The sequence below is a fragment of the Eschrichtius robustus genome, chromosome 19 (assembly GCF_028021215.1).
Source record: "Eschrichtius robustus isolate mEscRob2 chromosome 19, mEscRob2.pri, whole genome shotgun sequence".
NCBI classification, from domain to species: Eukaryota; Metazoa; Chordata; class Mammalia; order Artiodactyla; family Eschrichtiidae; genus Eschrichtius; species Eschrichtius robustus.
Genome location: NC_090842.1, coordinates 69416211 through 69428746, shown reverse-complemented (window position 1 = coordinate 69428746; position 12536 = coordinate 69416211). Strand labels below are relative to the sequence as shown.

The 12536-nt window shown below is 45.5% G+C and overlaps 1 protein-coding gene across 1 annotated transcript in view; it reads left to right on the top strand.

Annotated features, from left to right (window-relative positions):
* The window catches only part of LOC137753673 (zinc finger protein 211-like), a 28681-nt gene extending 23371 nt beyond the window's left edge, over positions 1-5310 (top strand). The window contains exons 4-5 of the mRNA XM_068528963.1: positions 993-1119; positions 2402-5310. Of these exons, the coding sequence (XP_068385064.1) occupies positions 993-1119; positions 2402-3699 (1425 nt within the window). The 3' untranslated portion in view covers positions 3700-5310. The remainder of the gene's footprint in view (positions 1-992; positions 1120-2401) is intronic.
* Positions 5311-12536: the final 7226 nt, after the last annotated feature.

The window sequence follows — 12536 nt, the reverse complement described above, 5'->3', positions numbered from 1 at the left end:
TAGCAGCCACGGTTTCCAAGGGAAGAGTGGACATGAGGTGAATGCAGAGGCCTAGGAGTAACTGAGGCAGGATGACCCTGAGGATGGGGCTGCTGCTTATTCACCATTCTTGACTCACCAGAATTTTGTGGTGACCTTTTGTGGATCCTCTGAGGCTGGTTGATGAGCTCAGGGATGAATAGGACAGCTGTGAGTTACTCGGCCCCGTGTTACGGGTGGAATTATGTCCCCCTAAGGTCTTACGTTGAAGTATTAATCCCCAGTAACTCAGCATGTGACTGTGTTTGGAAATAGGGTTTTTTATTAATATGAACCCTCATCCAACATGTCTAGTGTCCTTGTAATAATAGGAAATTTGGGCTCAGACACAGAAGGAAGACCACGTGACATCATGGGGAGATGACAGCCATCAATAAGCCAAGGATTGAGGCTGTAAACGCAACCAACCCTGCCAACACTTGAACTGTCAGAAAACAAATTTTTGTTGTTTAAGCTAGCCACTATGTGGTACTTTGTTATGGTAGCCGTAGCAGGAGGTGGGGTCCTGCAGAGGTCTGTAGTAGCAGGGCACTCTTGATGCTGTATGATGAGTAACGGGGAGACAAATGGAATTCCTGTGGCTGTGGGGATGCACTTATGGGGTGCACAGAGGCAAGAGGTGCTAAGAAAGATGTGCACACGGAGAGGGAGCATGAGCTGATGATTCCACATCCTTGGTATTAGGGACTTAAGAGTGCAGGTTGAGTCTACATTTGGTTGTACCTGGGAGGTACACTCTGGGGTATCCCAGGGATATGGCCTGGCTGGGGGCTGGTGGGGCCCTGCAGGCAGGACCATGAGGAGAGAGTGACATTAGTGGCACCAGGGCCTGGTGTTGCCTCCGAGTTGGAAAGCTTGGGAGGAGGGTAAGCATGGGATAGATGTGTGGGTGATGGGTTGTGGATCCTTGGGAGAGAGGCTTTTTGTGATTTCATTTCTCCCCATCATGGCAGGGTAGTGTGACCTTTGAAGACGTGGTTGTGTACTTCTCCTGGGAGGAGTGGGGGCTCCTTGATGAGGCTCAGAGATGCCTGTACCACGATGTCATGCTGGAGAACTTTGCACTTGTGACCTCACTGGGTAAGGCCCTCGCACCCACCCCAGTACCTTGGGCTAGACTCTGATCTTCTCACATTTGAACAGTAGGTTCTGCCTCCTTTCCCAGTTCCCTGGCTGGGTGCTGTGGTCGACAGGGCTGGGCTGAGCGACTGCCCTCTTTTTGAACCTGCAGCCACTGGTGTGCTGCCCCAGTGAGCCTGATGGATCACACCTTACTTGCCCTCTCCCTGGCTGGGTAACTGTCCAGATCCATGGCTCCTCTGCCCAGGTTTTTCTCTCTCCTTTCTGTTGACATTCTTCCTGTCTGTGCCAGCAGTTGCCATTGCTAATATGTTGACTACCTTCGGGGACGATGGGCTTTTTTTTTTTTTTTTTGGCCATGCCCCATGGCTTGTGGGATCTTAGTTCCCCAACCAGGGATTGAACTTGGGCCCTTGGCAGTGGAAGTGCAGAATCCTAATCCCTGGACGGAGGGGAATTCCCATTGGGCTATTCTTATAATATGCAGAATTTCTCTGGGCCAATGCTAGTCCATCACCTGTCCTGTCATTGCCTTAGGGCTTAGGTCCCAGGCAGTTGTTCAGCCGGGGTTCAGAAAGAAGAGTGCTGGGATGGACATGACTCCAGCCATGGTGAGATGGGCTCAGAGCAGGTCTCTCTTTGGTGAATGGCAGCTGATGGAGGGCAAGACATTGAGACTGTATTCAGATCATACAGAACCTGTCTTGTGTCCACCAGTGTGTTGATGGTGATGCCAGTGACCACACCTCATTTCTACCTTTCCTTCCTTACGCTGGACACTTCTATAACTTCTGATCCTTCTCTGGGTCCCTGGCTGTCCCCACCTTTCTACCTTCATGTGTCACCTTTTCTCTACTGTTCCCTCTACAATGTTCCCCAGGATTAGGTCCCACATAATGTGTTGCAAGGCATGCACATATCATTAAATAGACTTTGAATACCATGTAGTCAGTTGCAACCATATCTTCCTGGGCCTGGATACTTGAACGCAGCACTCAAATGTCATCAGCAGCCAAGGCCCTCCTGAAGGGCGTTGGCAGAGAAGTGAATTGGAGATGTTTCTTCCTGTGCTGCACGCCACTCTGACAGCCTCCATCTTGCAAGGGCTCCCTACTTCTTAGGGCTTTCAGAGTCCCAGCACTGCAAAGCAGCTCTTTCATCAACCTCATATTGAAAACAATCCAATGGCCTCATTCTTTGGTGTGTCTGACACATTTGTGTTGGGGCTATCCCCCCACCACCAAAGACAACATGCATTTCACCAGCATTTCTGTGCTTTCAGGTTGTTGGTATGGAATGGAGGATGAGGAGGCATTTTCTGTGCAGAGTGTTTCTGTAGAACAAATGTCACTGGGCAAGACTCCAACTCCAGATCCATCCATTCAGAAGACTCACCCCTGTGAGAAGTGTGTCATGGCCGGGAGAGACATTTTGTATCTGCCTGAGTACCAAGGATTGCATCCTGGGCAGAAATCATACACCTGTGAGGCATGTGGAAAACAATTTTGGTTCAGTCCAAACCATCACCAGCACCAGAAGCACAATGATGAGAAGCCATTCAAAAGGGACATAGATAAGGCCTCATTTGTGACGACCTACAGGTTCCATGTTTCAGGGAAGCCCTTCACCTGCGAGGAAGTCGGGAAGGATTTCCTGGCTATGTTGAATCTTCTCCAGCATCAGGCCACTCTCAAAGGGGCAAAGCCACACAGCAGCTCCAGGTGTGTGGAGTCCTTTCATAGCGGAAAAAGTCATTACAAGTACAGTGAGTATGAGAAATTGTTCAGCTATGAATACACACTTTTTCAGGATGAGCAACTTCACACTAGAGAAAGTTACTATGACTGTGAGAAACCCTTTAACCAAAGCTCCATCCTTATTAATTGCCAGAGACCTGACACAGGAGCAAGGTCTTATGAGTGCAGTGAATGTGGGAAATCCTTTAGCCAAAGCTACAGACTCATTCAACACCACAGAAGTCACACTGCAGCAAGGCCTTATAAGTGCAATGAATGTGGGAAAGCCTTCAGCTACAAATTAAGACTTGTGCAGCACCTACAAATTCACACTAAAGTGAGACCTTATGAGTGTGGTGAATGTGGGAAGTCCTTTAGCTACAGCTCCACTCTCATTAAACATCAGAGAGTTCACACTGGAGCAAGGCCTTATAAGTGTGGTGAGTGTGGGAATTCCTTTAGCCAAAGCTCCAACCTCATTCAGCACCAGAAGATTCACAGTGGAGCGAGGCCTTATAAATGTAGTGAATGTGGAAAATCCTTCAGCTACAAATGCAAACTTGTGCAGCATCTGCGAATTCACACTGGAGAAAGGCCTTATGAGTGTGGGGAATGTGGGAAATCCTTTAGCCACAGCTCCACTCTTAATCAACACCAGAGAATTCACACTGGAGCCAGACCATATAAGTGTGACGAGTGTGAGAAATCCTTTAGCCAAAAGTCCAACCTCATTCAGCATCGGAGAGTACACACAGGAGAAAAGCCTTATGAGTGTGGGGAATGTGGGAAGTCCTTTAGTCAAAGCTCCCACATCATTCAACACAGAAAACTTCACACCAGATAACCTCATGAATGCAGTGACTGGGAAAAAACCAGTTACAGCCAATGGTCTGTAATTCAACAGAAGTTCACAGCCTGGAAAAATTTTATTTGTGCAGCAAAGTTGGGAAAACCTTCATCTAAAGGTCTCTGAGACCTACAGGGAACATGGGTTTTCAGTGTACTAGAACTAGAGTGTCTTTGTGAGGGAGCCATCTGCTTGACGTTGAACCTCATACAGCTGAGCATCCAGAGTGGGAAGGTTCCCCATGAGTTCTATAGGTTTGTGGAAAGCTTTTAGGATCCTCTTTGCATATTCTACTGCTGGCTCCGTTGCCTGAATTATGTCCCTTCCAGTTTCTGTGGCAGAAGCCTCACTTCTACCACTTAGTAGTTTCCAGGTTCCAATAGTGTGTATGTCCCTTGCAGTGATCAGGGAAGGCAGATGTCTCTGTCCCATTCTCTACAGGACAGTAGGAGGAGTAATTTTCAAGGGAGGAAGCACCTCTAGTGCCTCTGTGAGAAGTATAAATCAGTTCCCTTTTCCCAGGGATATCACATAATGCTGAGCACTACTGTGGGGAAGCTGTTCCCCAGGTACTGCAAAGGAATCACGTGCCTTCATGTCTAGAGTTGGGTTTTCTGGTGTTGGTTGTAAGACGGGTGAGGCTGGAACCTAAATTCACACACACTGGATGTGATTCATATGCACTGGAGGAGGCTGTGGCAGTGAGAAAGGTGTGCCTCTTCTAAAGTTGCCTCCACAAATGTTGTGACTGTGGCTGCATTGTGTTGGATGAGGTGTACATGCCATAGCTGTGTTCTTCCTGTAGCTGCAGTCATTGTCAGAGCAAATAAAGCTGTGTATATTCGTGTAGCCTCAGGGCTGTTCACTCGAAGGATACTGCTGCATAGAGAAGAAAATGAGAATAGACGGAAGGGAGATCCTGGAGCCCAGAGATATAGTTTTTGTGACCTAGCAGCTGTTCCTGCCAACTCAAATGATCTTTATGAATACTTTTTCCCCTGTTGGAGGGCTGCCCTTCCCAAGCTTTCTAAACCTTTGGTTATGAAAAAAATGGGGGGCGATTAGATTTCTATTTAAACAAATTCTTACAAAGGTTTATTGACATATAATTTAAATTGTACAGTGTGGTTAGTTTTGACATAGTGTAAAAACCATGAAACGATTAAAAATAATCCTGATGGTTATCATATCTGTATTCATAGTTACTTCCCTTTTATTTTTGGCCACACCACACAGCTTGGGGGATCAAGCCTGGGTCGTGGCAATAAAAGCCCAGAATCCTAACCTGTAGGCTACCAGAGAATATACCCTTTTAAAATCTCTTTCTGCCCTCACAACTACTGATTTACTCTTTCACAGTAAATTAGTTTGTTTCAGAGAATTTTATGTTTACTTTTTAAAAATTGTGTTTTCCCTCCATGCTGCATAATTATTTTCTGATTCGTAAATGTTTGCTTATGTAAATACTTCATTCTTTTTATAGCTGAGTACTATATCCTGTCTAGATGTACCACAATTTGTTTACCCACTTTTCTGTTAATGGCCATTTGGCTTGTTTCCAATTTTCGGCTGTTACAAATAAAGCCTTATGTATATACACAATGGAAAGGAACAGGCGATGAAGCCTCCTTTGTTTTTTTCATGTTAGGGGTAACTTGTTTCATCTAGCCCCACTATATTAGTGAATTATATAACACATAAACCTCTTCAGAGTTCATTTCTAAGATGTAAATCTTTCACAGCTCCAATATCAGTGTTCAGACTTCCCACCTTAAAGCTTTTGTGTTTCATAAATTTCTTAACCTAGAGGTAGGTAGATATTACCTCTCTGAAGTTCCCCAATCATTCCACTTAGAGTTTGCAACATTCTAGATGTGGTTTGTTGGGTCTCTCAAACTATTTAACATGCTGACTGCCCCACCAATTGAAGAGATGAGGGCAAGTTGAAGTGTCTTGATGGTGCACATCTGTTGCATTGTTTTTACTACCACAGCTCCACACAGCCAGGAACTTTTTCAGGTACTGTATGTGCAAGAGTGTGAGGAACTCTCCTTCCTACACCCTAATTCCCAACCCTTCTGGTGTAAATTTGCGAAGGAAGGGTGAACCCGTGGAACACCCCCATCCTTCCTTGGACCCTAATAAAGGCAGAGCTTCAGGTCCGTGCTCCTTCCACCCACAACCTCACTGTGGCATGCCCCCAGGGTGCCCTCCAGAATCTGTGAGTGATGTCTTGTTCCTCAAGTTTGATAGTTTCGAAGTGCTTCCTACCACCTCTTGCAGTTCTCTTATCATGATCCTAGGTAGGAAGCACTTCAAAAAACTAAGAGAACTGCAAGGGGTGGCCCAGCCACAGTGTTGGTTGGCCCTGGTGAAGGTATATTGGGCATTCCCAGCTGAGAGTTACTACTGCCACTAGGCTGGGAACCAGAATATACTAGCCTCAAAGTGACTTGAAAGGAGTGAAAAAACCTGTCATTTCACTAAAAAGTACCCCTCAGAGAGCACTCCACAACTATAAACAGAAAAAAATCACAACCTGTATGTACTTTTTTGTAAAGCACAGTAAGTGCACCAAGGGAAATATTTGAGCCCTGACTCTTGCAAGACTTCTTTAGCTGTAGTGGTAAAGTGGAATAGAATCCTACATAAAAACTTAGGAAACTTCTTATGGAATATTTCTATTATCATTTTCACATTAACACTATTTTTTAATCACCCTAGAATGTTTTCTTCAAGAAAATTCAAATGATTAAAACACTCTTCACCCTGTAATAGGTATAAATTCACTTCACTTGGGAAACTTGGAATTTTGATAACTAAACGTTTAAGAGAAATATCCCTAAGCAAATCACAGTATCTTTGGCAGGATACATAATAGATTGATGACAAAGTTTAACTCCAACTCCATCCAGTGATACCTTTGAATGAGGAGGAAGGGGGATTGGGAAAGTACAAGGGGAAAAAACGTACGTTTTTATATGTTTGCTTTAAAAAAAGGCCCTGGGGATTTGATAGCAGATGGATTTAGTCAGCCAGGATTAGCTAGGGGAAAACATCTAATCCCTGAAAACTACTTGGTGTCAGGGAAGAGTCATCAAAAGATGCTGAGATCTGAGAAGTAACCCCACACATGGCTGTGTTGAATTTCCATCAGCCCTCAAAATTTCTTAACTTTCACAGTAGAAACTTGGAAGGGAGAATAAGAAAAAAGCCAGCTTCGTGAAACTGGCCCAAAATGGGGGAAATGCACATCAGAGCATTTATTTGTTGCTTTTGAACACACCTACTTAAAAATCTCTACTGTGTGTGCCACACATTATTCTAAAAAATAATTTTAATTATTTTTAATTATGAAAATTAATAAAATTGTTAATAGGATGAAAGTTTCTAAGGAGAAAGGCTGATTTATAGTAACAAGTGCAGGGGATTGGGCTCTAAATTTAACTTTGGGGAAAAGAAAGCCTGATGGGTAGGGCTTCCCTGGTGACGCCGTGGTTGAGAATCTGCCTGCCAATGCAGGGGGACACGGGTTCAATCCCTGGTCCGGGAAGATCCCACATGCCACGGAGCAACTAAGCCTGTGCACGACAACTACTGAGCCTGTGAGCCACAACTACTGCACCCACGTGGCGCGACTACTGAAACCTGTGCGCCTACAGCCCCTGCTCCACAGTGAGAGCAGCTACGGCAATGAGAAGCCTATGCACTACAAGGAAGAGTAGCTCACGCTCGCCGCAACTAGAGAAAGCCCACGCAAAGCAACGAAGACCCAACACACAGCCAAAAATAAATAAATTTTTTTTTAAAAAAGCCTCATGGGTAAAGGATGTTCCAAATCCACATTTGATGAAGGTGAGGGCACGAGATTTGGGGGATGGGAGGAAACACCATGGTAACGAGCCTGAGGCCAGAATATACTTTCAACTGTTCAAGGAAAAGAAGGCCACTGCAGAGGTCAAGAGATGTCACTGGGCCACAGATAAGACACTATTCCACTCCAAGGATTCAGACTTTGAAGAAAAGAGTTATATTTTTGGCGGGGGTCATAGTCCTTTGAGAGCACATCCTGTCAAAGGGAAGCACACAATAGGGAGCCCAGCTCACGAACCATTAAACGCAGGTAGGGGCGAATTTCCAAGGGGAAGAGAGGGATGCCCCCCTTACCCAGAGGTGGTGGTGGTGGAATAGGCCCTGTGGCGGCACCGCCAGCCGCGCACCCGGGAGGTACGCTCCACAGAAACGGATCGTCAAGCAACGCTGAGAGGCATAGCCCCAGGAGGAAGCCGGGTCCACAAGTGAGTTCAAGCTGTGAGTGACCACCAGATCCCACAATTCACATGAGTTTTCGCAGTTAGCGGCGTTATTCATAACTGCACCAGCAGAGGGACCCCACCGCCAAGAGTCAGACAAACTTTGTTGGCAGGGAACCCCCATCCCCGCACAACCCCAGAGGGTGCAGGTCAGGAGGCGCGAGGAGACCTCTGAGGAGTCATAGGGTTTGAAGCCAGGGTGTGCAGCACGACCTGAGGAGCCAGCCGAACAGCCCACAGTCGCCCACGAGTTCCCGCCTCCCCCGCGACGCGGAGCGCACACTGCCCTCCGGCCGCAGTGTCCTGGCTGCGGGAGGGAGAGGTGGGGCAGAGTCCACCTACCGGAACCTCACGCGAGCCCACTGCCCAGACCGTGGGGCCCTCCACGGGCCTCCCCGCACAGCCTGTTCTGTCCTAGTTCCCACCTCCGGACCCGGGAGACCCGCTCCAGCTCCCCTCGGCAGCCGGAGGAGCCCCGGCGGAGGCTGGTCGTTCTGGCCGGGCGGCCGCAGTCTCTTCCCCATGAGTCTGCAGGTACAACCTCCGGAGAAAGCACGAGGCGCGCCCGCCCGGCAGGACCGGGACGATCCCGCCAGTCCCGCCGGCCTCCCGGAACTCTGCTTCGGGCACCGCGGCCGAATCCCATCCCCTGAAGACGTTGCCCGAACTCCGGAAGAGGGAAGGGACAATATAAACGTGGCTGCCAAATGGCGCCCGACAACCGGCGCCAACGTCAGCGGGACGGATTCGCATCCCGGACCGACGAGGGCGCACCGCCGGCCCCCCGGGGTGCTGGACCTAGTCCCGGCCTACCTCGGAGCGCGTCTCTCAGCCCGGGACCGTCACTCGGGCTGCCCAGAATGGCACCAGCGAGTTCCCGGGAGAACTTAGAAAAATTCTGCAGCAGGCAGTGTACACCTAAAACCATACAAAGATTCATGGAGAACAACGGGTGAAATTTTTTTTTTTGGCTGAGTCGTGTGGCTTTGCGATCTTAGTTCCCGGATCAGGGGGATGAACCCGCGTCCTTGGCAGTAAAAGTGCCGAGTCCTAATGACTGGACGACCAGGGACTGCCCGGATATTTTAATTCTATCATTTTGAGCAGAGGTCTTTCTAAAGCAAAAAAAAAAAAAAAAAAGCCCAGAAGACATGAAGGAAATAATTTATAACTTGACCACATAGAAGTTTAAACAAAATCTGCCTCTGCATTGACCATAACAAAGTTCAAAGACAAAAAATGGATGTGGGGAACACTGGTGCTAATGTACATGGAGTGATAAGAATACTGATCTCATCATTACTTACCATAAAAAATAGATGATTAATAGCCTTTTACTAAATAAACTTCCAGCATGTCTGTACAATGCAACAGTATGAAAGAGAGACTGTATGTGTGTTTTTTTTTTTTTTTTTTTATAAATGTGTGTGTTTGAAGTGAGGTTAATGTTGATGGTGAATTGTTCCATGAAATTTTTTTTTAAGGTGCAGAATTTCCTTTGGTTTGGTTTTTTGTGTGTGTGTTTTTTTTAAGTACATGTATTTCTATTTTAAAAGATAGATGAACAGGCAAAGGAACTAGAATCACTACAGCAATTTCAAAATCCAAGAATAAAGTTGCCCATAATTTAAGGCTTATTTATAGAGCTGATAGAGACCATGTGATGTTTGCAGTTAGACACGTTGATCAATGGAACACAACAGAGATTCAAACAAATATGCCTAAGCCCAAGTGATTTTTGGCAAATGTGCAAAAGCAATTCACTGGAGAAAAAATGGCTTCTCTATGATATGGGCAATCGGACATCCACAGCAAAACACAAAAGCAAGCAAGCGAGCAAACAAAAAATCCTTAACCTAAACACCTTAACTTCACACCTCGTACAAATTCAAAATGGATCACTCACGTTAATGTAAAATTTAACACTAGAACACACTTCAGAGGAAAAAATTCCAGGAAAAAAAATGGGGATCTAGGGTCAGGCAAAGAGATTTTAAAATCTGACACCAGAAGTGTGATCCATACAAAGAAATAGAGACATTGGAAGTTTTCAAAATTAAAAACCTAGGCTGTGAAACACCATCTGAAGAGGATGAAAGGACCAAGGACTGAAGCAGGGAAAAAACATGAGCAAACCACACATCAGATATGAATATGAAAGAACTCTCAAAACTATTATCTTAAAAAAAAATCCAAATACAAAATAGACAAAACACAGAACAGGCATTTCACCCAAGAGGAAGAGATATGATTGGACAGCAAATAAGAAGTGTTTGGACATACATAGCGAAGGAAGAATGGGCAGGACTGGGCAATGGGTTGTCTATGACATGGGGACATACAGGATGAGGAAAAGCTTCTGGAGTTTGGAAAAGAGTCACTGCGTGAACAGTGGTACAATCCATTCAGACAGGGGGAAGTCTGGGGCGTGGCCAGTGTAAGGAAGCAGAATTTTTAGGATTGGACCACTTTTAATATGTCATTTCTGTGAGGCATCCAAGTCAGAAAACCAACTAGATGGTTGTATATCTAATTCTGGAAGGAGTTGAAATCTGGGGTTTATAAGCATAGAGTTCTTAATGACTTAGAAATGGACTAGACCACTCAGAGGTTATTTATTTTTTTAATCATATCGGTAATAGACTGTAGTGCCCAGCGTGGAGCAACAGATGCACTTCAAGTTTTAACACCCAGGCAGAGGAGCCTATGCTGGTGAACAGTGCTGTGGAGGAGCATCAAGAAAGGTAGTAGTGAAATGAGAAACCTCTGGTTGTCAGGAGCCAGAGAGAATAGTATTCCAAGAAACCAAGATTAGTGAGCCACTTACCTGAACTGCTCTGAAGGAAACCAGGACATGTCACCCCAAAATATCACCCACTGTTTGGCACATCAATTATTTTGAATTCCAGGTACTTATGACACAGCAGATGCAGGAAAGATGCTCTGACACTCCTTTTTCTTCCTGAGAGCAGGAGATAAAACTCCCATGTGAAAGGTACCCTCCCTGTACCAGGAGGAAGATATTCTTAATCATCAGAGACAGGAAATGTGAGTGGGAGAATTGGGGACTGAGCAGTTTGTACCAACAAAACCTTACTAATCTCATGCCTATCTTCCTAGTTCACTTCTTCACCGTGAACTACCCACAGCCCAGACCTCTCTGTCTTGTCAATTCTTCACAAATTGATTCTTTGTCTAAAAGATATAAAAGCTTCCTGTTCTTGTCATATCTTTGGGTCTTCGATCTCTCATGAAAGCTCCTATGTACATGTAAACATTTAATAAAATGTGTGTGCTCTTCTTCTATTAATCTGTCTTTTGTCAGTTTCAACTTTAGGCCCAGTCAGAGACCCTAAAAAGAGGGAAGAGGAGAATTTTTCCTTCCCTACAGCTGTTAGAATGTCCAGTAAGATGGTAAATGGAAAGTGAGCATTAGATGTTCACCAAAGAAGTCATTGGTGTCCATGGCAAAAGAGAGCAGTATCTGGAGCCATCTGGTGGGAAATTGTGTATACAGTGAAATAAAGAGCAGATGTCAGGTGAAGATATTGAAAGGTTATATGTTAAACACACAAAACTTCAACTCTTTATTTTTTGTTTGTTTGTTTTTTTAAAGAGCAGTTTGGGTTCACAGCAAAACTGGAGTACAGTTTGTTCCAATATGCCCCCTCCTCTGCCATCGCTGATTCCCACCACCCCCACAAATGAGAGAGAGAGAGAGAGAGAGACCTCAGAGCCTTCCCCTTCTCTACTATCCTATCAACATTCCGCATCAGTGTGTTGAGTCGACATGCATTAGGGTTCACTCTTGATGTACATTTTGTGGGTTTTGACCAATCTATCTCACCATTATAGTATCATAGAGAATAGTTTCCATCTTAAAAATCCTGTGCTCCCCCTATTCACCCCCACCCCAACCCCCGACCCCCTACAACGCCTCGCAACACACTGATCTCTTTACCCTCTCCAAACTTTTGCCTTTTCCGTAATATCATATATAGTTGGAACCATAAGGTATGAAACCTCTTCAGATTGCTTTCTTTCAGTGAGTAATATGCATTTAAGGTTCCCCTCCTGTCGCCTCACAGTTCCATAGCTCGCTCACTTCTTTTTAGCACCAAATAATTCCTTTGCATGAATGTACCCATCTGTGTCCGTTCAACTCCTGAGTGACATCTCGGTTGCCTCCTAGTCCTGGCAGTTATGAAAAAAGCCACTGTTAATGTCCACGTGCAGGTTTCTGCTGTTTTTGGCGGGGTGTGTGTATATATATATTTTTTAAGTGTCTGTAGCTCAAAACAAGACTAGTCCCTCCTCCATTTATGTCTTTTACCTCACGTTTGGCTTTTGACAGAAAGAGGGACATTTTTCTGACACGATGGGGCTGGGGAGGCTGAAGTATAAGATGGGTGCAGGCCCATGCATATTCCTTTCTTATGTGGTGGGAAGATGACTCTTGCCGTTTGGGATCTAATTTCTCCGTGAATGATCAGGGAAGATACCAGGCGTAAAGAGGGAGAG